The 27468-nt window shown below is 36.4% G+C and overlaps 2 protein-coding genes across 2 annotated transcripts in view; one reads left to right on the plus strand and one right to left on the minus strand.

Annotated features, from left to right (window-relative positions):
* Positions 1–426: 426 nt before the first annotated feature.
* On the plus strand, positions 427–4328 carry mad2l1 (MAD2 mitotic arrest deficient-like 1 (yeast)). Its single transcript, XM_016540866.1, has 5 exons — positions 427–623; positions 814–960; positions 1862–1982; positions 2146–2249; positions 4136–4328. The coding sequence occupies exons 1-5, from the start codon at positions 560–562 to the stop codon at positions 4306–4308; spliced, it is 609 nt and encodes a 202-aa protein (XP_016396352.1). The 5' UTR covers positions 427–559; the 3' UTR covers positions 4309–4328.
* A 2791-nt stretch (positions 4329–7119) lies between these two features.
* Positions 7120–27468, minus strand: part of pde5ab (phosphodiesterase 5A, cGMP-specific, b) — a 26647-nt gene continuing 6298 nt past the window's right edge. Inside the window, exons 7-20 of the mRNA XM_016540851.1 lie at positions 24833–24941; positions 24521–24605; positions 22312–22487; positions 21042–21092; positions 19036–19182; positions 14563–14688; positions 13653–13747; positions 13465–13552; positions 11925–12025; positions 11682–11759; positions 10149–10212; positions 9117–9191; positions 8897–8980; positions 7120–8610 (exon numbers count right to left, since the gene is read on the minus strand). Coding sequence (XP_016396337.1) covers positions 8491–8610; positions 8897–8980; positions 9117–9191; positions 10149–10212; positions 11682–11759; positions 11925–12025; positions 13465–13552; positions 13653–13747; positions 14563–14688; positions 19036–19182; positions 21042–21092; positions 22312–22487; positions 24521–24605; positions 24833–24941 — 1399 coding nt within the window. The 3' untranslated portion in view covers positions 7120–8490. The remainder of the gene's footprint in view (positions 8611–8896; positions 8981–9116; positions 9192–10148; positions 10213–11681; positions 11760–11924; positions 12026–13464; positions 13553–13652; positions 13748–14562; positions 14689–19035; positions 19183–21041; positions 21093–22311; positions 22488–24520; positions 24606–24832; positions 24942–27468) is intronic.

The following is a 27468-nucleotide window of genomic DNA, read 5'->3' on the forward strand; positions in this document are numbered from 1 at the left end:
TATATACATATATATACTACGTATACATTATTTTATAAATAGTGTAAATAAATTATTTTATTGTCTACTAATTACCAAAAATCACAGTTCTGTCTCTCCAACTCAATGTATTTCAATTGCCCGCTATGAACTTCCTGGAACTATTTGAGGTCTACGTGAATCACGTGACGATCGAGCGTTTTGGACTTCCGTTGACGCAACTCTCTCTTTCTATGGCTCTGGTGAAAACATCCGGGCCTCTAAACCACGCCCATTTTGCAACATTTTATTCTGCTTATTATAATATTATCGCCCTTGTAAATTGTTTATAACAAGGGCTGATAATAAAGACTTGGTCATAAGCATTTTGTTGCAAAACATTAATCAGTATAAACATTTTTTTTCCCTCTGAACGTGGATTCGTGAAACGCCAGCAGTTCCGGGTTCGTCACAATGACATATGCGCCTGCGTCAGACGCAGCGTCCAGATTCAAACTGGTCGGCGGTTAAGAAAAAAACGGCAGCAAGCGAGCAGGGCGCAAGGCATACAGCAACTAACCAAAATTAAACTAAATACAAGATGTCTAAGACACTGAAAGGAATCACGCTGAAGGGGAGTGCAGAACTCGTTGCTGAGTTTTTCTGTAAGTAATGGTTTTGGGGCAGATGAATGAGTTTCATGGCGTCGTGGATGTCTAACCTGGGGCCGTTGCATAAACTGTTTAACGTTAGTTAAACGTGAAAATGAAATACATTTTGGTATGGAGTGAAGGAGTGGTGTGCCTTTTTGTTTCAGAAAATAAATGAAACCGGTCCTTTGTTTGTTGTGTGTAGCGTTCGGTATCAACAGTATCTTGTACCAGCGAGGAATCTACCCAGCAGAAACCTTCACCAGAGTTACACAATATGACATGAGCCTTCAACTGACCACAGATGCAAAGCTGAAGAACTACCTCACCAATGTCATCTCACAACTCAAAGGTTGTTTTTCAATAAAAGTACCACATCTCGTGTAACAGTTAGTTTGTTTCATTAACATTGGTGATGCAGTATAGTAGGAGTAGTAATACTTAATATGTGCATTCAGATATACGTTACTTAAATGTATATGAATGGCAAACTGTAATGCTAAATATATTGTTCAATTGCAATTTAGATCAAGATACCACAACACTTAATGTGTCTGTAGAATTAATGATAGTCCCACCTTACAGTTAAAAGAGCCAATTTACGTTTATTCAGTTGCCTCATTAAAGAGATAAATGAAGAAATGAAGCCTTGATGCTGGCATGGCATTAAAAAGTGAATGAATAAATAAATCACCCAGAAATGACAATTTGCTGAAAAATCCATATAAGATGTAGATGAATTTTTCTTTATCGGAACAGATTTGGAGAAATTTAGCATTACATCACTTCGCTCACCGATGGATACTCTGCCATGAATGGGTGCTGTCAGAATGAGAATCCAAACAGCTGGTAAAACATTACAATAATCTACAAGGAATCTGCATGACTCCAGTCCATCAATTAAGGTCTTCCGAAGTTAAAAGCTGTATGTAAATCTAAATTTCTCCAAATCTGTTCTGATGAAGAATAAAAGTCAGACTTCATCTTGGACTGCATGAGGGCGAGTAAATTTTCAGCCAATCGCGGGCAAGAAAACTATTACTTTAACAGTAGAAAACTCATGCATGTTAGCTGGACCAGACAAAAAATATTGTTTTTGTATTTTTGTGAGATTTGAGCTGAAGAAACACAATTGAATTGGCTGAGATTTCAGTCTTTCTCTATTCAAGTAGAAAAGAGCTATACAGTCATGACTAGAAATGGAAACCTGAGCCTGTTTAGTTCTTTAGCGTTGTTTATCCTCTTCGTTGCAGAATGGTTGTTTGATTGCACAGTTCAGAAGCTGGTGGTGGTCATCACATGCCTGGAGACTAATGAGGTGCTGGAGCGATGGCAGTTTGATATTGAGTGTGACAAGACTGCAAAGGAGGGCAGGTACATAATCAAACTTAATCTGTGAGGAAGGATTAATAATTACATTTTCATATTCGATCACATCCTGTGATAAAATGATGAGAAGCTAAAAGTTATTTAGTTTTTTACCTGACCAATGCAAATATGAATGTGCATAAAGAACTGTATACCTTGGTTTTTCCAGCGCACCCAGGGAGAAGTCCATAAAAGCTATCCAAGAGGAAATCCGTTCTGTTATCAGACAGATCACTGCCACAGTTACCTTCTTGCCGTTGTTAGAAACTGCCTGTAAGTAAACTACACTTGTGATCATTAGATCCATGCACAGTCACAACGCAAGATCATGGTCATCCTGTGCTATATATTTTGTATGAAATCATTTTTTATAGTTGCTGTAACATTAGATTTCAGACAAACACGTTTTTAAGAATTTTTTCCCCCCCCAGCAATATTGCATATGCCATTGATTAAATGGCACTACAAATATATATTAGCCTTTAGCAACTTAGGACTCTTGGAGAGCATCACAATTAAACCTAAAAATAAAAATCTCTCTGTTTACAGCCATCGGACACCGCGATTGATGCCCGTGATTTTTACCTTGACTGTGGCATGTTCCGTGACAGCTGCGCCTAGATCTGACTGGTGAACTGTCGTCTGGGGCAGGCACAGTGAAAGTGGCAGTGTTTTTTTGTATGGTAACGGGCATCAATCAGAGTGTAAACAGTGAGAAATCTTGAGGCAGGCGCGACGCTTATAGGTGCCACGGGATGTGCGAGAGGAAATAAGGCAACATGTCTACACCTGACGCGAGTGGCGTGGCAAAAGACAGCATTGAACCCATTATAATCAGTGATGCTGTCTACAATGGATGTGGCGCAATGCGACACAACAACTGTCGCGTCTGATGTAGACACGGTGTAAGGTGGCAGGTAAATAAGTGTAGAATAGCACTGTCTGTTTGCTTATGTGCATCAATTGGAGTGTAAACAGTAAGAGATGTTCAGGCAGGTGAAAAGCGTTTGGTTAATGGTGAATATTGACCTATTGTGCGTCCTGTTGCCAAGCCCCGCCTTGATGTAATGATTGACAGGTAGGGGGCGGAATGCATTTTCAAATCCACAATGACTTAAACTATATTCATTGTGGGGTATTTAATGAAAATGTGATTGAAACGTCATATATGTAAGTGTCAATGCATTTAAGAAAAATAAAAGACATTTACATTACCATTTTGCTACCCTTTTGCTGCACCTTTGGCTCAGAATGCATTCTGAAATTCTCACTGCATTTTTCTACAATTATCACGTGGTAATATTATGATAAATGCAATCCTAAGTGTCCTACCCCAAAGTCTAAATGCATTTAGGAAAAACAGCATTTAAACGTTAATTTTGCTACAGTTTTTGCTTGGACATGTTAAACATATCTAATCAATTTGGGTAATACATTTTTAATTTTGCAACTTATAAAGCTTTAAAATATGTTTTTAGTTTGCATATTAAAACTAGTTTAGAAAATGGCAAATTGAAATTATATAATTGAATTTAAATTTTGCACTAAATGTTGCACATATGTATGAAAAATGTAAATTTAAATACAAAAATACATTGCCATTTTACATATTGCATTGCCATTTTGCATATTACATTTCAAATTGAATTTAGCTACACATGCTTCCATAGTCCCGCATTTTGCGGGAGAGTCAGTCCTGAAATTGAAAGCTTTGTCCCGCGTCTTGCAAATCACAGTAGTGTCCTGAATTTCAATTTTGTCTCTATTTTATTTTTATTTAATTACAATACCACAAACAAATTTATAATTTGCAAACTGGATTGGGGTTTAAAAATGGCAAAATTGCATTTCAACTTCTTCAATCTTTGTATAGTCTAGTCAAGTAGCATAACTTAGTCACTGCTTAAGGACATTTATATTCAGTTCATTATATTTAGTAGACAGTTTAATAATACTAAGTTATTGTGCTCCCCTGTGTTCCACAAAATCAGATTAACAGCAATAACCACTTGGTCACCCTACTCCGTACTCCTGTAAAGCTGAATTCTAGCAAACTAAACAACTTTATAACGCTGATATGTTGCAGGGTACATATTTTTGTTGACTTTTTTTTTTCTTCTGTTTTATATGTGACTCAACTTTTGTCTCTTATAACTCAGGTGCTTTCGACCTTCTGATCTACACAGACAAAGACCTTGAGGTACCTGAGCAATGGGAGGAATCTGGGCCTCAACTAATTGACCAATCAGAAGAGGTCCGCTTGCGTTCCTTTACTACTACTATTCATAAGGTGAACAGTATGGTGGCCTACAAGAGGACAAACTCCACATGATTTTTTTTTTTTTTTTTGCGTTCTGTTCAACTTTTCAGCCTTGTGTATATATCTATATAAAGCTCATTTCTTGTTTGTTGTAATTTTAAAGAATGTATTTCCTAATACAGAAAATACATTTCTTGTTTCCAAGATTGTATTGTTGATTTTGTTTCGTTGATATTTTGCAGTAGTTATACTCTAGATGGCGACAAAATCTAGGTTTACATTTCCTTGTGTGAATTGCACCGAGCCTGTCAAGAACGCATCTGGGTCTGTATTTCAACCCAAATTCAAAAGACTTTGTTTCCTTTAATATTTTGCATAAATAATTTTACTACTGCATGCTGGTTCTACCTTTTTTTAAAAAAATTTGATTTAAAAACTATAACTACATGATGATTCTCATTACTGTATGGAGAATCATCATTGATAATTACAAATGAAAACATACATGCTATGTAATGTTTGAAAATAAGCCTGTATGAGTACTGAATTTTCTCAAACCACATGTTTAGTGTAGCTCTTATATTTAGTGAAGGTTTTTTATTTTGTAAAGCAGTGTTGCATTAATTACCAACATTGAAAAGAGTGTAGAAGTGTGCCACAAATAATAAAGGGGAGTAGCGTCTCAATTATGAAAATTTGGAGCAGAATAAAGGATGTAAATGTTTCATCTGAAGCAGGGTGGCACATTCTGCTTTGAACCTGTCATTCTTTGGACATCAAAGTCTTCTATTGCTGATGGCTCGGTTGAAGACACATCAGAGAAATACCTGCTGGGCTCATTAGCGTAAGAAGAGGTGGAAAGGCAGTCTTTCCCTTTTATAGCAAGAAATGTAGTTCGAGAATGGGATGAGTATGTGTTATGTGCTATGCTTATATAAAACAATTTTTAAAAGTTTTTTCTGATTTTTTTTCCTAGTTATGCATTCAGTTTTTATGACCATATATTCTACATGGAATATTTGTATTTATAAGAAATATTATTTGGGGCCAAGTACAAAAGGTGCTTAGGCACCTACTGTATCCGTTAGTTTTCTTCGTTTTTTCTTCGTCCTCCACTCTGGAAGTCCATGGAAGCCCATAGAACCGCTTGTGGGAAACGTATGAAATCTGGCACACAGATAGAAGATGGTCTCAATATTAACTATAGCACCACCAATGCACTCATATTTCTGCTTATAACTTTTGAACCATAAGGTCTAAAGGCAAGATTCCTTGGCTCATACTGAGTCAAATGCGTACCAAAATTGACATTTCTATGGGTCAAGATTTTTCGCAATTTTGAATTTAGCGAATTTATCTACTTTTCTCATCCTAGACTTTTTGTCAGATTTTCGCAAAAATTGGCTCCGATCATCTTCAGACAATGCTGGCAAATATGTATCAAACGATTTCTGATATACCAAACCTTTCTCGTAAAGCGTGTTAATGAATTTGACGAAATTTGCCCAAAAAAGGACAAGAGGCTGTATCTTTGCAACACTAGCGGATTCTAACCAAATTTGGCACGTGTTATAGCAAGCATGACCCGAGGGTACTGGTCAAAAGATATAAAAATTATTTTAAAAATTTACATTTTTGTTTAGAATTTTCGAACAGTTTGACCAAAAATGATCAGATTGATCTGATTAGATTCGGAGCGGCATACCGAATTGAAAGATACCTAAATTTCATGTGTCGGCCATATTGAGTTTTGTAGTAAAATGCTACCATACTGCAGAGTTCAGCTTCAACCCTAATCAAACACACCTGAACCAGCTAATCAAGGTGTTCAGGGCTACTTAAATACAGACAGGTGTGTTGGAACTTAAGTCTGCAGGAAGGTAGCTCTCCAGAAGTAGGGTTGGAGATCCCTGGTCTTTACTGAGTAATTAAAGGCAGCTCCTTAGCTCTTCATTTCAGCTCTCTGTTGTGCTTGGCCCTTTAATTGCTGCTTGCAGCTATATTTATTGTTATTATTGTATACTACAGGAGTATTTGAATGAAATACACAAATAAACAAGGTAAAACAATGACCAGCTGCAGCACCTAAAAATGTACACTTTTCCGTCCAATTTATTAACTGGTCAACTATAAATTCCTTTTAATAGACAGAAAAAAGGTGCATCCTTAAAGGCAGAGTAAGTGATTTTTCAAAAACACTTTAGAAAACTGATTCGGGCCGAATCTCAAAACAAACTTGTAGCCAATCAGCAATAAGGGGCGTGTCTACTCGTGATGTGGAGGAGAGCGCGTTCAGTGCATGGGACGGACATTAGCCGAGCCGAGCGACAGAAAGATAGAGATGGCGGATAAAAAATAAAAGAGGAAAACGTCTGCGGAACGATAAGGCAAGAAGTAGGACCCGTGTAAATATCGGATCAGCTTTCCAGCGCTGGAGAGAACTTAAGGAGCGGAGGCCTGCGATCGGACGTCGAGGTTGCTTTGTTTCTTCTCAATAGGTGAGTAACATCGTGTCTACAACAGCTAAAGTCTGCCTACACTGGACGCGATCAAATGACCGTTGAAAACCATTTGAAATTTGTGTCAGCACGTCATAAATAGAACCCGGCAGCAGTTTTCTGTCGGGGATTTGTTGCGCCGCGCCGCTCACGTCCGTAGACACGGTGTAACATTGGTTTTGCTTTGTTTCACAGAACTAATCGTTGCCTGGGTTGCGTACGTATATGTGGGGCGGAGCTATCAAAATAGGGGCAAGACCCTTTTGGGGTAGGGGCGTGTTTGTTTTGGTGATTTCAAATATCAACATTGGCTACCAGAAATCACTTACTCTGCCTTTAATGATTGTAAATAACTGATAAAAAAATTATAACTTTTCAACATGTCAGGTGTGGAACGGGTTTATTTTTGAACATGCCAAATGGGCACACAGTGACAGCATTTTGAACTTAACATTTCTACACACATCTTATTTCCGTTACACTCCAAAACAAATATTTGTTGTGTTGTGAATTTAACACATTTGTGTAACAGATGATAAATAAGTTCACATCACAGGCTATTGATTTCTTTAACTGCAATGTAGGTGAAAAATAAAATCTACAACATGGTATAATGGTGTAATACAAAGTGACGTGGGGATGAGGTTAAACAGTGAAAAATGTGTTTGATGTGTTACTTTTATGTCAGCTTACTTTAGCAGTGCAATATAGCAAAATAAGATTTTGTATATGTGCGTATTTCAGTAATTCAGTGAGTGAGCTGCACAAAAAATAACAGACAACAACAATAAATAAGGAATGTTCTGGGTTCAATACAAGCTGATATGCTGTCGATTATAAAGTAAAATAGTTTTGAAATGTTATAAAAACAAGAAAGAATCATGCTTGGAGTAAAACAGGTAGATTGGAATTAAGAAATCTGTGAGAGAAGGCACTGCACCAGGATAAATGTTAAAATTCATGCTTTTCAAAAGTACAGCTACAACAAGATAAACATTACACATGGTACACATAAAACTAAAATGCTAGAACTGCTAGCTAAGCTTATCTGTGTCATCTTATACCTAATATCTCAACTCCAGCCATGTTTATGGTGACCAGAAATCAGAAAGAGTTTTAACTGCAAAGTATTGTTTACATGGAGCAACTCCACCCACAGGAATTACACTGGTAACGCAGAAACGAATCTGTCTAGAACAGTAGTTCCACTGCTAAAAGGAAGATTTATTATTTAGACAACTCTACAGTTTTACAACTTTATAATTACTTACAAAAATACAACCTTTATGCTTCTGCCTTCAGAATGTTTTACGCCTTTGATTGTGAGTGTGTTACTGTGTCCTAAATGTCATTTTTGTTTTTACAAACTAAGAAACGAGTTGAAATGATTTTCTTTGTTAACAGCATGTCACAAATGCTTTGGAAAGAACTTGTATTGAATCTGGAACATTCCTTTAATGAGTCAAGATAATTTAGTCACAGTTTTAAAACATTTCTTCATCAGCTGGGTTATCTGCACAGGTAAATATCCATCAATCCCTCTTTTCTTCATCAAGTCTTTTATAGCACAGCAGTCTCAGTTTAAAAATTGACTTTATTCTGATGCATCTATAACCCAAGCTTGCACTTTTAACCTGCTCCAGTGTGCTTTGTGAAATGGCCAGCGCAGTCATGTGAATATCATCAAACCAGGGTCTTGTAATCCTTTAGTCTCTGGGAAAGGGGCAGGGAAAGATGTTACAGTCAAAAAGAAAAGTTACAGTCCTCCGTTTAGCAAAGCTTCCTCTCCTTGCTCAGCAAGCAGCTTCCAATTCTGTCTGTTCTTCCTACAACCTTCCAGCAGGGGGGAGCAGTACTCTGAGAAACCTGTCAGCGCCTGCTCACACAAACACATGGCAAGAGAGCAGGAGGACAATCAATAAAAAGTTATCACTGATGAAGCTGAATAGATAAGAAACCTAAACCTTAAGAAACCAAAACGTAGGCCTACACTAAAACTCAAACTTGTGATTTGCATTTCACATCAGACACCAAACCGGTAACGTTAGGGCCGCACTAAACTTGCACCATTGGTTGAGCCAAGTTGTTTTTTGGCTGGTTGTTGGGATGCTTAAAATTAACTACGATATTAAATATAAATGACAAAAGAAAATATGATTTACCTCGTATAACTGTGCACAAATGGCATCAATGAAAGACACTTGCATGCTGGGAATTTTATCCTGTTTCTCCCTGTTCATCAGATCCTTGGAAAGAATCAGTTCACATGGTTACTGTCATTTTCCCCATCCTCCAGAGAGTTACTGACCTGGTTCTAAAGTACTCCAGTCTTATAAAACATAAAATTAACCTTTTTTTTCATAGAGTAAGTAAAGAGCTTACAATAGGTTCAACGTTTAGCTCTCTCCGCTCCTTATCACCTTGTTCAAAGAACTCTGTGGCAACCAGTTCTGCTACCTGTTGAAACATAAATAAATGGTAATTACTGAATTAGTACTTCCTTTGGTGAAAAAAATTGTCAATATTTCACATCAAATGCTGATCAACTCTGAAAATGATATGATACTTCCCTGTCTGTTTTTAGTTGGCTGTCTCCACCAGACCCTTACAGGTTTTCTTATTAATGCCATTCGCGATATTTAGGGTTAGGGATTTGATAGATATGATACTAAGAAGTTATGCGACGGATATCTGGCTGTGTTTAAAATGGAATACTGTGAATGCTAAACAATGATAAACAATTGGTGTCCATCTATCTTATCTCTGAAAAGATTCATAGTAACAAAGTACTTCATTTTTACCGTAGCCTCATGTCCATACAGTAAATAATAAGTCTGTCTATAGGTCATGAGTTTGCATAATTCTCAATGATAACATGTTTTTGGTTATGTTTTATGAGAGTGTGAAGGTCTAAATTATGGTCATTTAGGTTACACTGAGTAGGACTGCAGCTGCACCTCCACCCTCTGCTAATTAGCAAACAAGCTTGTTAATTACTGAAGAGAGAGAAAATTAATGGAAGAGAGGAGGTGGTGAAGATGTCATAAACTATGAAAGGAAGAGTAGAGGAATAGGAGTGCCTATAATGTGCTTTTCAAAAACAATTGGATGGAGTGTGTTAAACCAATTTAAAGTTAGAAACAGTCTATGTACACTCTAAAAAATGCTGGGTTAAATATAACCCAGCGCTGAACAAAAGACTGTAAATACTTTAAATTCATAAAGCTACAAAATGTCAAAGTATCTACAAACCGCTATTCACTGAATGCAATAACGCTTACATTAGCCTTCATTATGGATAAACAATTCACAAGCAATTTTAAGTCCTTGTGCTTCTCTGCTGATTTTATATGAGTGAGCTTTGAAAGTGGGCTTTTACTGTAAATGTAATCATATGTATACTTGCATGTTTACCTTCTTCTGTACTGGCCAGGGTTTTGTAATAGCAGAGATATCACATGCTGTCATCAGCATCGACCTACAGAAGACAATAACATCATAACGAAGAAATATACAGTGCTGCTTGAAAGTTTGTGAACCCTTTACAATTTCCTATATTTCTGCATAAATATGACCCAATTCATCATCAGATTTTCACACAAGTCCTGAAAGTAGACAGAGAACCCAATCAAACAAATTAGACAAAACTATTTTCTTGGTCATTTATTTATTGAGAAAAATGATCCATTGTTACATATCTGTGCGGCGCAAAAGTATGTGAATTTTTGCTTTCAGTATCTGGTGTGACCCAATTTTGCAGCAGTAACTACAAGTAAAGTTTCTTGTAACTGCTGATCAGTCCTGCACAACATCTTGAAGGAGTTTTAGCCCATTCCTCAGTACAGAACCACTTAAACTCTGTGATGTTGGTGGGTTTCCTCCTATGAACTGCTTGCTTCAGGTCCTTCCACAAAATTTCAATTGAATTAAGATCCAGACTCGGTCATTCCAAAACATTAATTTTGTTCTTCTTTAACCATTCTTTGGTAGAACGGCTTGTGTGCTTGGGGTCGTTGTCTTGCTGCATGACCCACTTTCTCTTGAGATTCAGTTCATGGACTGATGTCCGGACAGTTTCCTTTAGAATTTGCTGGTATAATTCAGAATTCATTGTTCCCATGGACTCATGAACATTACCATTAGCCAAAGTGAGAAAGGCCTTTAGTTGCTTAGAAGTTACCCTGGGTTCCTTTGCAACCTCGCAGACTATTACAAGTCTTGGTTTTGGAGTGATCTTTGTTGGTCGACCGCTTCTGGGGAGGGTAACAGTGGTCTTGAATCTCCTCCATTTCTACACAATCTGTCAGACTGTGGATTGGTGGGGTACAAACTCTTTAGAGATGTCTTTGTAACCTTTTTCCAGCCTGATGAGCAACACCAACTCTTTTTCTGAGGTCCTCAGAGATCTCCTTTGTTCGTGCCATGATTCACTTCCGCAAACATGATCAGACTTTTATAGATGCCTGTTCTCTAAATAAAACAGGACACACACTGACACCTGATAGTCATTCCACTGTTTGAAAACACCTCTAAACAGATGGACTCTAATTTCACCCTCAAATTAACAGCTAATCATAGAGATTCACATACTTTTGCACCGCACAGAAATGTAACACTGGGTCATTTTTCTCAATAGGGCTAAAAGAGAAGCTTTATTTCAACAAATGCTGCATTGCAGGCCAAGTCAGGTGACCATGGTATAAGGTCAGCATGTTGCTATAACAACATCAAGCCCCTGGACAATGAGAAAAGCATGGTCCCAGGCTTTCTTATTGAGTTTGCTGAATGTGAATGAGAGTAATTATTCCCTGTGTGTAAATGATGAATTGGGTCATATTTATGCAGAAATATAGAAAATTGTAAAGGGTTCACAAACTTTCAAGCAGCACTGTATATGACTGACTCATACATAAACGCATTCTTCTTTCCTGAATGCTTGACACTCACCTTAGCAGATCTCTGTGATAATCGTCCTCCCATACAAACTGACTGTTCTTAGCCAGCTCAAAGAATTCTGTTCTTTTCCTGTAAAAACAAAGATAGCATTATGAACAAACAGCAAGAATCCGATAGAAATTAGCTACTGTATGTAGCTCATTAAATAGCTAAATACAAGTCAAATTTATAAATCAATTTTGTAGGTTTCTAAAAGCACCTTCGACTCAGCTGTATATGACATCTGGTACCTACTTCATGTAGAGAGCCAGGTCAGTGGCCAAAATAGCCTTCTCAATCATCTTCAATGTCGCCTTGTACTCATCCAGAGAAAGACCGCTCAGAATCTGATTACTCTGAGAGAGCGAGACAGTAGGAATGAAAGAAAACAACATTTTGTCTATATTATTATGTCAAGATGTATGGAAGCGGATGAAAGCAGTTACAATGCAGGATGCTGAGACATGGTGGGTAGTTGCTATGTGGTTTTCTAGGTGGTTGCTTTAATTGCCAGAAGAGCCCACTCCCAAGTCTTTATTATATTCTCTATAGGATTTGTCTAGAGTACCTCCTTCAAATAATTTCATCATTTAACAGTATATAAGTAACAGCACAATTTAAATCAAAAAGATACATAATTTGAGGTATCATATCTATACCGCAAATGGAGTGGACATGTTATATGCCAAATTTTATAAAAAATTTTGAGTTAAAAGATTGTTTAAATCACCAACCTTAAAGCTGCAGTCCGTAACTTTTTTTGGTTAAAAATGATCCGAAATCAATATTTGAGCAAGTACATAACCAGCCAGTGTTCAAAACTATTGCCTTACTTTAGCCCGATTCACAACAGTTAGCTTATAATAATGTTTTCTAATTTGAGTGGTACGAGATGGCGACAAAGAGGCAAAACTTATGGACTGCAGCTTTAAGTATGGGCTAAAAGAGAAGCTTTATTTCAACAAATGCTGCATTGCAGGCCAAGTCAGGTGACCATGGTATAAGGTCAGCATGTTGCTATAACAACATCAAGCCCCTGGACAATGAGAAAAGCATGGTCCCAGGCTTTCTTATTGAGTTTGCTGAATGTGAATGAGCGTAATTATTCCCTGTGTGTAAATGCGATCTGAACAGCTAATTGTTTTCTAAGATACAGATTGTTATTACCTGTAAAATAACACATTACTTTTAAAAGCTTCTCTGGATTTACAATGCAGGAGTGAATTACTCTTATCAGCAGATAGAAGGTAATAGGTCAACAAAAAGAAAATTAAAACAGTGTTTACAATTAACATGTTTACAGCACACTGGACATGTTCCAACACGCTGCTAATGGAGTTTGCTAGCATGGTTTAAACACTCACATATGCTTTTGTGTGTTACGTGTAAAGTTTTGGGTCACTGGACTTCAGAGTAGCATTTATGTTAGTTTACATGTTTACATTACAGTACATATTCTTTCAGAATTTGACAACAGAAAGAAAAAGTAGAATTTACGTTAAATAAATACTTTGATACATTTTTAAAGACCTATCAATGGCCATTTAAAAACCCATTAATCTCATACCATTACTTATGCAATTCTAACTGCTGTATAAATGCATTTATGCCACCTCTAAACAGTCTGTGTAAATATACCAGTTCAGATGCCACTTCTGAAAACAATATATTCTTTACAAGGATATTCTTTTATGTAATGTCTATTCAATGCTTTTCTTTTCTGACACAATAATGACATATGCTTATTTTGCGATTAATTCGATTAATGAGATGTTTAAAACTCTCATATACTCACTGGACTGTTGAGTATCATAAGACACTGGTCAAAATGGTGGTGCTCCATTGTGGAGTGGCAGTACAGCTGGGCCAATGGATGCTCACTTCTGTGAAAACAGTCAACTATGCTGCATCATTCTCATTTTTACATATCCATCTTGCTGCTAATAACACAAGCTGATACACCAAACTAAAGTCAGCACAAACCTTTTGATGTAGGAGTTGTTGACACCTCGGTGGTCCAAATCATGGCTCAACGTTGCAATCATTAAAGCTAAAGCCTCCAAATCACTCAGATTACTCTGTAAAGTGAAAACACTGCTTTACAAAATGATCACTCTTCTATGTGATTGGTTAATGCATTGAAAAGCACTGCAAAATATCGCCATGATATCCAAAAACAGTCATATGTAAATCTGAATAACTGGAATTACTTTCCAGTAAACAGGCAAACTAAATCCAATAAGACTTTAGCTGGCATGTCAAAACAAGACTTAACTAATAGTTCTCAATTCATAATTCATAAAACATAAGTCATTTGTGATTGTGAATTATTGTAACAACTTGACTCAACACACTGTTCCTGATAGACTTTTACTATTTCAAAGAAAGCATGCCTTTTCCATCAGTCTAAAACAAGTATATAAATGCAAATGATTAACTACCACTGTAAACAACAGAAGACATTTATAGTGGAATGCATAATAAAACTGTTCTGCTAGTTTCATTTTTGCTTAGAACTATAAACTGGTTTCTCCATAAAAAGAAACAGCCTAAAGCTTTTTGACATTTTCAAAAGAGCAATTACTACAAAATAAAAAGGATAACAAATACAATACTGTACAATAATCTTTTTAATAATTGTTTTTAATTACTACTCTGTATACTGTACAGTACTTGTGCTAGCAGTCTTGAATCCAGAATTGTACACCTTACTATAAAGATCAGCAAGCTTATCTAGTTACTGTTTAGTTACAAGACAGACACGCTATGTGTTAATAGGTTTTAGTATGGTTACTGATTTATCCTATGCTAGACTGAACTCAATTTGTACGCCAGACGCCACAATGCTGATGTGACCCTTGCCTGTGCTGTGTTTGTTATCAGAGTCACTGACCTGAAACCGCCCAGACTTTAGCACAGCAAACATGCACTGGGAGGTGTTGAAGGCATGTCGCCAGTTGTGGTAGACCACATTCTTCCTGTAGTTCTTCTTTACGCTTAAGATCCACTGACATAAACTCTGAAACAAGGTTAATAGTTCTTTTTATAGGAATAAAGATTAGCCTTTTGATTGCAGGGATTTTTTATTTATTTTTTGTAGGCTAAAACCCAGAAATGAGTTTGAATTTTTGCACTTTCATTTCCGTTGTCCCAATGTCAAGGTTTTTTAGTTAAATGCCCCAAATAAGGTCTGTGGTTAACACAAGCTCAAGATATTTTCAAGTTTCTTTCTCCATAAAATAAATGCATCAGCGATACCACTGTTGTAATTTTTCAAAGCTTTTACTTATCTTGTAAGAAGCAGTTGCTAATAAGTGGCTAAATGGGACTACAGAGGTTGCTCGGGACATTAAATATCATCACGGCGAACAGGAAATCTCATCTACTCAATAGTCTGCTTTCACAACATTGTTGTCTTTATAATCACACTCATGCAAAACTATTCTAATGCCAATTTTCAGGGAAAATATAGACTGAAAGTGTTGTCAGAAGCTTAGAGGTGTTGATGTTAAAGTCATGAAAGCAAGGTGTAGTTCGTTCGTTACTTCTGGAGAAGCATGAGCTTATTCCTAATCCAAAAGGCAATAGAAAAGTCCTGTCAAGGAAACCAGTGTAATTCTAACTTTTGGGCTGGCCAACAAAAAATGTAATCACTGCAGCACTATATAGATAGAAGCAAGGTAAAATGACAGTGTTGTAGAATTTGTGGAATCTTTTTCTAGTCCTTAAAAATGGAAAGGTAATTACTCAACTATTATAATTGAATTAAATTGAATCCCTCTGCATGAGACAGGATGTCGAGGTGGGATTTGGACTAAAACTCACATTTTTATTTAATGTGGTATCTGAAGTCATGAAGAAATCAGAATTAGCCCAATTTACTTTTTAAATACACATTCCTAGTCTTATAGTGCACAATTCAATCTTTAATCGTTCAACAAAAAGTAAGGTTACATGGGCTATGGGTTAATTTTAAAGGGATAGTTCACCCAAAAATGAAAATTTGATGTTTATCTGCTTACCCCCTATCTAAATTGCTATTTATCTCTTTTTACCAAACTCACATTTAAGTGGTATGTAACGCCAACATTTCACATTTCAAATGAATTACTAAACTTTTTTTTTTTTCTTGTTGGATATCTAGCCACATTGAAATGGGTTGTGAATAAAGCATAAACCGTTGCAGTCTGTGAGTCATATAATGGAGGTGAATGGGAATCACGGCTTTGAGAGTAAAAAAAAACATACACAAACAAAACCAAATTAAACCCTGCGGCTCATGATGATACATTGATGTGTAAAGACACAAAATGGATCGCAGACTTATAAGTGCATTACCGCCACCTATCTCTATTGACACTCTATCTACAATCTCAATTAGGAGTGTCAATGGTCCACTTGAGAGATAGGTGGCGGTAATTCACTTATAAGTCTGCGATCTGGCGTAAAGCAAGAAGAAGAAGAAGACGCCTCACGCGCCTGCTGTTGAGAACGCGCTCAGGAGGACGCGCGCCGCTGCTCAGGACAGTTCGAACAGTTCGGACATTGCGTGAATCAGAGGTAAAAAACGATATAAATACTGTTCATTTTTTTTTACTCTCAAAGCCGTGATTCTCATTCACCTCCATTATAAGTCTGACAGACTGCAACGGTTTGTGTTAAAAATCTTTGTTTGTGTTCTACTGAAGAAACAAAGTCACCTACATCTTGGATGCCCTGGGGGTAAGCAGATAAACATCAAATTTTCATTTTTGGGTGAACTATCCCTTTAACCTATATCTAAATTGCTATTTATCTCTTTTTACCAAACTCACATTTAAGTGGTATGTAACGCCAACATTTCACATTTCAAATGAATTACTAAACTTTTTTTTTTTTCTTGTTGGATATCTAGCCACATTGAAATGGGTTGTGAATAAAGTACTATAGGTTGCCATTTCATGTTCACTTGAATCCCAATATTTTATTAAGTAAATGTAAGTATTTTTAATTTTTTTTTACATTCCGTTATTTCATTTTTGTTTTATTTTGTTGATATATTTGTTGTTGGACATCATCATGAAAAAATGATTCTTGCCAGAGTCAATGCTTTTTGATAATTGTGTTATGATTATTTTCATCCAGCCATCCATTCTCCAAACCGCTTGGCCTCTGTAGGGTCACGTGGACGCTGGAGCCTATCCCAGAGGAGAGGGACACAGGAGAGGGACACAGATGGCTAGTCCATCACAGGGCTTTTATTTCTTATTTCTAAAAATATCCTATTCACTAAAGTATTTAAAAACTAAGATTAATTTATCCTGGAACCGAAAGCATCCAAAAATATGAGGGTTACCCAGATAAATTTAGGTGATCATGTGATCTCAACAAAACAGCTTTTTCTAGGCCACTGATGACTGGTGACACAGTGGCACTGACATTCCTGGTCAAAAGTGCCATTTCATTTATTTAGGTTTAAAACATGTGAAGTGGTGTACGTTTAAAATGTGTAAAGTTTAATTAGACTAGAGACTTTTAAGACACTAATTCTTTGCACAGTCCTGAAACACTAAGTAAAGTTCCCACAGTTGACATGATTAATTTATCCAATAAAATGTCAGTCTGGTGGAATGTATGCCTGTGTGCTATGTTCTGTTGTCATATGATATGTATATTATCAGAGCAGCCTATGATTGATCAGGGCTCTGTACTGTGGTGGCCTCTAGTAGACCTGCTTTCATTCACTCAGTCAGGGGTAAGTCACACCCAGAAAACCAATGAAAAAGGGAGACTTCATGTCCTGCCAGGAAGATACCTTGCCTAACACTGAAGGCCATAAAAGGAGCTTGTTGCAGCCGGTCAAACACACAGTGAAGCCTGATGTTTTGCTTTAATAGTCAGCTGAACCAGATCTGGCAATTACAGTTCAAACTGCATGAGAAAGAGGACTGTTCTTCATTTTCTTCTTTGTGAGGGTTTATTGAATGGATTCCACAGAGTTATTTGCAACACATATTTATAGTTGAGCGAACAGATTGCTTTTGCTCAACTTTTGGCTGCAAAATAACAAAACTCTTCAGATTACTGTTATCATCAATGAAAAAAAAAAAGTATTTTTTTTTTTATAAAATATGTTTAAGGGCTATTCCACCCAAAAATGAAAATTCTGTCATCATTTACTCACCATCATGTTGTTACAAACCTGTATGCATTTCTTTCTTCTGTGCAGGGAACACATAAAAAAATATATTTTAAAGAATGCTGGTAACCAAACAGCTTCGGTTCCCATTGACTTCCGTAGAATTTTTTGTCCATACAATATAAGTCAGTGGGAACCAAAACTATTTGCTTCTTCAAAATATTGTCTTTTACATTCCACAAAAGAAAGAAAGATTAAAAGTAAATGATTTTCATTTCTGGGTGGATTATCCCTTTAAGTATAGAAGAAAACTCAGGTGTTGTGGGTAGTTGCCAGAGCATGGTGGCTATGTATTGTGATTGCTAAGGTTCTCTGATTGAATTTTAGCACTCTTATGTGGTTGCTTAGGGGTCATGGCTTAATCAGTGGTTTGCAGTGATTTTAGAACAGCTAAGGGGCATTGTTAGGCACGAGGTGGAGTGGGGTTAAGTGTTCTAAAACACAGTTATTGCATACATTTAAAAAACTGAGATTTTTTAAAGTTGAAAATAAAACAAAGATTACAATAGTACATTTTTACAAGAAAATAATGTTTCAGTCTTTACACTTCAAAATTGTATGTTTAATTCAATGTGTTACTTGCTTAGTTTCTTTGTAATTATTTGTGAAATTTACTAGCAGTGTCGGAGTGAATTTTAAAAAAAAAGTAAATCTGGCAAGGGTTTATACAATAAAACACAATGCAACAGTAATACTAATGTAATGAGTTCACAGGTGTGTTTTGTTTTTTATTTTCTGTAGAAATGCACCATGACATAATGCTTTTGTCAGTGGTTGCCAAGTTGCTCTGAAGTTGTTAAGGTGTTCAGAGGGGTTATTTAGTCCATAATGCAGTTTTTAGAGAGTAATGGGTTCTTGCTAGGTGGTTTCTACTTGACCCAGGTCAAATAAGCTCATCCCCAACGGCCAAGTCTCTTTGATATTTGGATCCCTATATATGGCTGTTAATATTCAGTGTAAGTCTATTCATCTGTTTTTCATCCAGTGAAAATTGTAAGTCTGAAAATTTAGAAGAAATACCTCCCCACATTAAAACATGACTTGAGGTATTATTCAAGACAAACATATGGGACGAGTTAAGAGCTTTAGTGTAGTAATGAGTGTGTACAAACACCTAACCCCAGGAATGAGAAATAATATAACACTACTACTAATAAACTAAATAAATGGCAAAGTCTAAGCAGATACCTTGTACTTCATCTGAAAATTCTGCACAAGCTTGAGGTCCACAAACATGCGGATGGTTGCTTGGGTCGTCTCAGCATCCGTCAGGTCAAAATCACTGAAGCTGAAGTCCAGCAGTCTGAGAGATTGAGCAGAGGGAATCGTAGCCGCCTGTGAAGATAGTACAGGCAGATATTTACATTACACCTTGAAACTCAAAAACTTAATTTTTTCACAAACAATCAGTTGCTGTGTTAATCTGTAAACATACACACGCACACATCTGGACAATCACACTACTTCACTCACTCAACAGACAACCAAACTAAAAGGAAAGAGATCACTGACTGTCAGGCATAAATAATCAATGAGCTGCGATCAGCATAGTTTGCAGTGCACAGGATGAGCATTTAGCTGTGCTGCACTTGATTTGTCTTCTCTTGCTGAAAACGGTTCATCAGATAATGCAAAGCACACAAATAATGTCTCTCTTCCTCTCTCCTGTTGTTTTTATGTGCTTAAGTAGGGAAACAGAAACCACAAACACCTGCAGAGATAACATAATTTTCATATAGATTCATCTGTTTATTATTAACTACAATTCAGGTATTAGTGGTTAATGTCCTATTTCATCATACACAAAATGAAGCATATGTTCAGGTGTTTTTACATGCCTTGTGAATTACGCAAACAGTGGTAAATCTGCGTGCTGACCTTCGCTTCATAAAAGTAATTGGTGTAATTAACAAACAAATGACTCTCAATTGAAGCAGAAATTCTGCCTCTGTCCATGTCTTAATTGCCTGATTACTCTCTCAGAGCAGGTTTTCCATATCGACAGCTGAAAGTGCTGTATCCAAGCAACCTGTGCTCTCTGGGAAATTCCCTGAGGGTATAGGAAATTCCTGTTTTCTTTACAAACGTTATGAAGAATAAGACTCAATTGAAGCAATAAGCTATGAAAGACAGCAAGTTTAGCATGGATACGAGGTTTTCGTCAACAACACAAAGCGTTTTTAAAAGTGATATGATACAAGACACACTTTCAAAAATAAAGAGAATTGATGGCACGGTCATTGCAAACTACTTTGAAACTGCAGCTTGCAAAGCTACAAGATACACATATGTTACTCTGTTATGTACTCATATGTTAAATCTTAAATGAATTAAACTTTCCAACATATGAAGTAAATGTTCAGGAAAGCACACTGATTCTCAGGCTTGCTGGGCAGTAAAGCTGTTTGCCAATTTGTGCTATTGAAAATGTAGTTAACTTAGTAGGGTTGCTAATTTTAAGATACTTCCCAGCATTTTGCACTTTGAAATACCTATAACACTTTTAGCCACATTACATTCACAAAATAAAGAGTCTCAAAGTCTTTATTGTTTTTATAAACCTATATTATAAAAAATATTGTAATTTTTTACTGTGCCAACTGCTAAAAGACACATTCCTTCACATGTTAATAATAACAGTTGTTCTATAGGTGCTGCACAGTATTATACACAGTAGCAAAGTGAACAGGTGTCTTACCGTCACATCTGTTGCTACTTTGTGTATTTTACCACTGTTGGAACACTGTATTGACCATCCAAGACTTGATGGTGTATTGTTATCTTTTTACTTTAGTAAAACTTTTATTACATAATCAAGATTTTAAGGACACAAATATTCATTAAAGCATTCGTTTACTCATCAAATTCAATAAGTGCCATCCTTCCCCCAAGAAAATATAATCCACAAAGAGAATGCTAATATACAACAATTTGCTATCGGTTCTGCGCAGTGAAATGGTGAACAGGTGTTTCACGTCACATCTGTGACGTGAAATATTATTCTAGTGTAGTATGTGTATATTAGCTATTTAACAATGGGTTTAAACATGGCTCATCCAATCAGATTTCAGATTTGAAATATATTTTTCATAAATTGATATTTATTACAACATTGTGGTTTGAATGACACATTCAAGATGATGATGGCGCATTTCGATATGAAATGATGAGAAATTGTAATTTACCGTAGTTACCTGGAGCGCCCGCGTCTCTTCCTCTGCAGCCGAGGCATGATAAGAGAGGACCTGCATAATATTCACACACAGCCACATTATATTAATGGGTTTGCGAAGTTTCTGTTCTGAATGGCATAATATGTTTAGCTTATAGAAAGTATACTGCAAAGAATGCAAATTTTAAATATGCATTTGGGACTACATTTGCCAGGACATCCTATATACAACCAGAACATGATTTGATTTGATCAAACGGACAATTACTCAAAAATTCAAAATAACCCTTTTTCTGAGATAATACTGAATGCAGAATAAAACATACTCAAGTGAGATCAGGTGACAATGGTGCATGCTGTTTAACTATGTACTGTTTTTCAATTTTGAACACAGCTACCTGTCTTTTTTTATTTTAATAGTGCTGGGTGATGGAGGATGTAAAGTGAGGATTATGACAAAGGAGAACGCCTGATGTGGAGTGCAGCCATTGTGTCAGCTGCTGGAGACAGCATGCCACCAGCGCTTCTGACTGTGACAGCTCCAGAATGGTGGGATAAAAAAAAATAGAGGAGTGGGAGGATATCAGCCATGAGCACAAGACTATGTGTAGCAGCAGATTAAAGGGGGTAAAACTCTTTTAAAGGGGTCATATGATGCGATTTCAATTTTTCCTTTCTCTTTGGAGTGTTACAAGCTCTTGGTGCATAAAGAAGATCTGTAAAGTTGCAAAGACTAAAGTCTCAAATCCAAAGAGATATTCTTTATAAAAGTTAAGAGTCAGTCACGCCTACCTAAAACGGCTCGTTCTAACATGCCCCCACATATCTACATCCCTATGTGGGAAGATTTGCATAGCACCGCACAAATGTTCACGCAAAGAAAGAAGGCTTAACTTTTATTCTCACTGTAATATTGAAAAGTGAAAAGTGAGTTTAAAATACTATAAAAATTTAAACGCAAAATGTCTTCCTCAGTCCAAAAAGAACATTTTTTTTAAATAAGCTGGAAAACTGCCCTATTTCCATAGATATTTTGATGTCACAATCTTGAATATATTAATACCACCCACAAAGTAAGGACATTCCTTGGTGCCCAACCAGTCATAATGAACTAATAATGAGGCTGGATGGAAACAATGTCCCTGATTATTTCAGTCCAATCTGATTTTCGCACGAGGGGAAAAATAAAGTGATAAAACATAGATTTGACTGAGAGTGTGCTGATGTTAGCTGCCACAATTTATTTTACTATAGCATTTGTTTAATTTGTAAATGTATGAAATCAAACTCACCTCAAGTGTGACCTCTTGCTTAGCCATTGCTCTTTCCACTGCTTCGTACATCTGTGTGTTCTGGATTCCCAGCCCGCAAAAGATAGCAAAGGCCTCTAGAAACTGCTCATCGTTTCTATTAAAGGCTTTTACCTCACCTGAAGCTTCATCCATCTTATTGACCAACTGGCAGACACCTGCATTCAGGGGCCATAAAAAAAAAAAATTATATAGCACAAGGGTGTTCATATTTTTGTGGACACATTATTAAAGTTGAACAGTGATCATTTCATTATGTGAATATTTTGCACAAAAAATTTAAAATGTACTTTTCAATCAATTCTCCATTTACGGTAACACTTTAGTATAGGGACCAATTCTCACTATTAACTAGTTGCTTATTAGCATGCCTATTATTAACATATTGACTGTTTATTAGTACTTATAAAGCACATATTCTGCATGACCATATTCTACATCCCTAATCCTACCCAATTTCTTAAACTTAACAAATTAAGAGTTTATTGAGGCAAAAGTTGTAGTCAATGGTTTGTTAATAGTGAGAATTAGACCTTAAAATAAAGTGTGACCCCATTCACTTTTATTATATGAAAAAAGTGTCCAGGAGCTTCTTTATAAATTCACCTCTCATGTTCCATGAAAGAAATCAATAAATTCATATGGGTTTGGAATAAATGAGGGTGAATAGGTTTGAGATCATTACATGGTTTATCAACTTGGTCTATCAGCTAAGTCTCAACTTGATTTGTATTCAATGTAATTTGTATTAACTATTGTATGGTGTAGAGGCTAGGATAAAGCAATCAATTAAAAAACAGAAAGCCTTGGATTTATTTTTAACATGAATGGCTCAGGGAGCATACAATAGAACATATAAACCCTTCAAACCCTAAAGAAAATGACCACCTAAATTATTCTAATCAATTCAGACTTTCATCATAGGGCTTATACTGATCAGTGCACTTGTATTTGAACAGCACTACAATGAGGACCATTGTTTAGCAACTTAATGATGTCAGTTAAAAATGCAAGAGAAATTATAAAATAGGAGATGGACTTTTTGTTTTGAAATTCACTATTATCACGTTTATGCTATCTAAAATATATTTTATGGATTCTGAATAAAATCTGAGCGGTGTCTTGGGTGTTTGTTACAGGGTTTATTCTGATCCCTAGAAATGGTTTGGATCCCTTCCTCTATGTAAGTCTATGAGATTTTTTTCATTTGTTTTATTTTATTTATTTATTTTATTAATTATTATTATTATTATTATTATTTTTTTTTTTTCTGTCAGGTATAAATCTTAAATGTAACCACTATAGTATCACACCTCTACACAAAAAGCCACACAATTTGAGGTAGTATTTATTGGTGTGGGATGACGAGATGAGTGCCAAAGTTTAGGATTAAGTATTTTTTCATATGAGCAATTGTAATATGCAATGTTTGTCTTAGTAAGCACTAGGGCTGTCAAAAAAAAATTCGAATTTCGAATATTCGTCGAATAAAATAAAAAAAATCCACATTCGAATGCAAAAACGTTGCATTCGAATTTTAAGTCTGCGTCAACCGTCAGGCAGCCTCTCAGTGGCGCACGAAATGTGACGACGATGTAAGTGTCATTGCATTTTAATGCTTTTGTTAGCCTATCCAGTTGAACCCACTAGATGTGGCGCTGCTACGTTGTTCATTTGTCTCAAGACGTTATGGCGGTTTTTCCCCATCCCACTGTATCTCATGTTTTTAAATGAAGAAAGTAGCCTACTCTTTGTGATTGGTTTTCGGTCCTTTGTATTAAACTATACATACATGCATGGTGCTGTTTTTTTCTAATTGTTTAAGCAACTTTATTAATTATATATGGTTTATAAACATTATTTTAAACATTATGCACTTTTTTTCCAAAGATAGTCGTGTTGTTTTATTACGCTTTGAAGAAACGTGCATAATATTTTGCGCGATGCGCCCTCTTGTGGCCTCAAGAGAGAAGCCAAAAGCTTTTTTCCCCCTAACTGAAATTATGCCTTTTAAATTCAAATATAATTCGAATTTTGATAATATTTAAGTAGAAAATTCGAATTTCGTTTTTCAGTCATTTTGACAGCCCTAGTAAGCACCACTAATAATGACTTTTTAAAGTGTTAAAAGTTATTCATAATAAAATATTTCCGCTCAGATTGTGGAAAATGAAATATAGAAAACACATACCTATCACTTTGTCTTTCTTCCCATTCCTTATTGGCGTGCACAGTAGACTTTTGATTTGACAGTTTGAGGACTGTAGATTTTCACTCTTTTAAAAAGAAATAAAAGAAAAAAATAAATGCAATGAATTAATGGTCAAATAAATTCAGTTTAAAGCAGCTTTGGGAAAAGGGGCAGTCCATGATGCAAAATGGGGGAGGTGTATGTCTGAATGAATAAGAGCTCTGTGAAATCCCAGAAACATTGGGATCCCAGAGCGGGATGACCCTATGCCAATTGGCTTTCCTGTCCAGCTTTCCCCCCCCAAGTACTTACTGTCCATGGAAATCGCTGGTCTTTGGTGACATCTGCAATGATCAGTGGCTCCATAGTGTTCTTGACATACTGGGCATACATATAGTTAATCTTATTGACATCACATTCTCTGTAAAAGACAGGGAAAGAAGTTTAAGCACTCCTGCTGAGAACTTTGCCACACTAATACTACACAACTTTAGCACTAAATAGAAACCATGTTAAAGGAATAGTTCACCCAAAATAAAATTTCTCTCTCAGTTTACTTATTCTAATGTTTTTCCTAACCCATATGGCTATGGCATGAGTATGAGTTGATAAGACAATAAGAGGTCATTATACTATAAAAATATAGTAAGTTTTAACCCTCACAATTTTATACCTCATTCAAAGAGAGAATTTCTTGAACCCAAGCTGCCAAAGTTACAAATTTTCCACTTCCTCCATATTTTGAGGTCACACCATGCATCTGACTGCCTCCACAACACATCCATACCTACCTTATCTTGTGTTTACCCACAAGACTTAAGGTTCCATTAAAACACGTTTGTGAAAGAAGATCAGAAATAGGGTGGAAAATAATTCTTACCAATACCCAAGAATAATTAGGTTCCCAGCAGGCATTCCAATCTGACTATTCTCAAAATGACTCAAATACTTAAGCTACATACTTTCTTAGGCTTGGCACGCTAGTCAATAACAAATCATGCAAAATGCTCTTAGATTAAATATTTCAAATACCACAATGTCTTTTTAATAAGAATGATAAAAGCACTTGACTTTAAAATCCAAAAGAAATATATGGAAATTGGCATGTAAGTATAAGGCTAATGTGGTGGAAAAAAATTAAAAACACTGGGAAAAAATGTCCAGCATATCTCAAAGTCAAGGCTATGTTCTAGAAATGTCCTGTTCTATTTGTCATATTACCATTCTCAAGCAGCTGTAGCTATATACATTTATGTTATGTCAATGCAATGCAATGCACAGATGAATGTGAGTTTACATACACAACTGACACCTGAGGCCTGTTGCACGAAGCCGGTTTCGGTTTTTACCCAGATAAGTTTGCGTTTAGCTTGAGCAAACTCTGAGTTTTCGGGCTCAAAAAGGGGGGTTGGTTTTGAGCGGGTTTTATTACCATGGTAACTTAGGTTACACAGCTACCCTGCTCTGGAGCAGGTTTTATTCTGGGTTAGAGATCACAAACCCAAATTGGACCAATCAGCTGTGAGTAAAGTGACATTTATCTGATGCAATAAAGCCACTCCCCCTTATTTCTTGCTTCAAATGAAAGCAGTTTAGAGTGAAAAAACGTCACTATATAAATTATTAAATTCAGTTGATTCATTTGCATCGTCAGATATTTTCTTAAACTTTTGCTGCAGTGTTTATTCCTGCCTTGTAAATGCATTTAAATTCATTTTATTTTTAATAACGACATCTTTTAATTTTCAGCAGAGAAGTGAATTGTGCCAGCTCTCGCAAGAAGTAAATCAAACCTATGCTCTCCATGTTTCGTGTGATTGACTGTTTGCCGCACGTGTCACACTTGCAGGTGCACACGCTCCAGAGTTAACCACAAACTCTGCATCAAACTCTGAGTTGATAGGCCCTGTCCCAAATGGCACCCTAAACCCTCGCGGTCTTCCTCTGAGTCCGCACTTTCGTGACGTAATGCCGCTTTGACTGTCGGGTAGAAGTCTGCTGCGGAGCTCGCCCCAGTGCGGGCTCAGCAGAAGTGCGGATCGAGGGCACATAGGGGGCGCTCGCGAGCACCCTTCTGAATGCTAAAATGACGAATGGGACACCCTACGGTCTCGTGGACTTAACGAACACGCGCACGCGGCGGCCATTGTAAGTCCGTAAGACCGCAAGTGCACATGAAGTGTTCCATTTGGAACAGGGCCATACTCAGACACCCGCTGAACCTGATCTAAACCAGGTTGGATTTGTTTGGTTGTGCCACTTCTAAACCTACTCTGAAACTCAGAGTTTATTAAGATTATGACTAAAAACATTGCTGAGTTCTCAAATAAAATTATGTTTACCCTAGTAAAATGCATATTATAATCTACAGTTTTTAAGGTTTTTGCATACTACATAACCAGTCAATAACCTTATTCAACACTGTACTATTATTCAAATATCAAAACAAAATGTATTTTTTATTAGATGAACTATAGAACAGTAAATTTAAGGTTCCACATTCAAAACAACTTAAGATCTATCAGCAGCAGAATGCCTCTGCAGAATGCCTTCAGTTACCACAGACAACAATACTGAGCCATCCCTCAGTTTATAGAATTAAACAAAAATCACATTCACAGCTATGCAATTATTATATTAAATTTGGTAGATGCAACTTTCGTAGTGAGTTCAAGGTATACATTTTACCAATATGCAGTGGCGGCTTGTCGGGGGAGGCACAGCTTCCCCAAAATTTTGAGGTGAAAATGGGAGGAGGACGATTTACTGTTAATAAAATTCACAATTCATTTCAGTTCATGTCTCAGAATGTGTATTTTTTTGTTTGTAATTTCACAGCTGTAATACCATAACATGTTAATGAAGTTGGAAAGCGCCGCTTTTCTATCGCGAATGTGCCGATATCGGCTGATGTAATTACAACCGCTAGGTGATAGAGAAGGGTAGGG

The sequence above is a fragment of the Sinocyclocheilus rhinocerous genome, unplaced genomic scaffold, assembly GCF_001515625.1.
Source record: "Sinocyclocheilus rhinocerous isolate Xijiao unplaced genomic scaffold, SAMN03320098_v1.1 scaffold36, whole genome shotgun sequence".
In the NCBI taxonomy this organism is placed as follows: Eukaryota; Metazoa; Chordata; class Actinopteri; order Cypriniformes; family Cyprinidae; genus Sinocyclocheilus; species Sinocyclocheilus rhinocerous.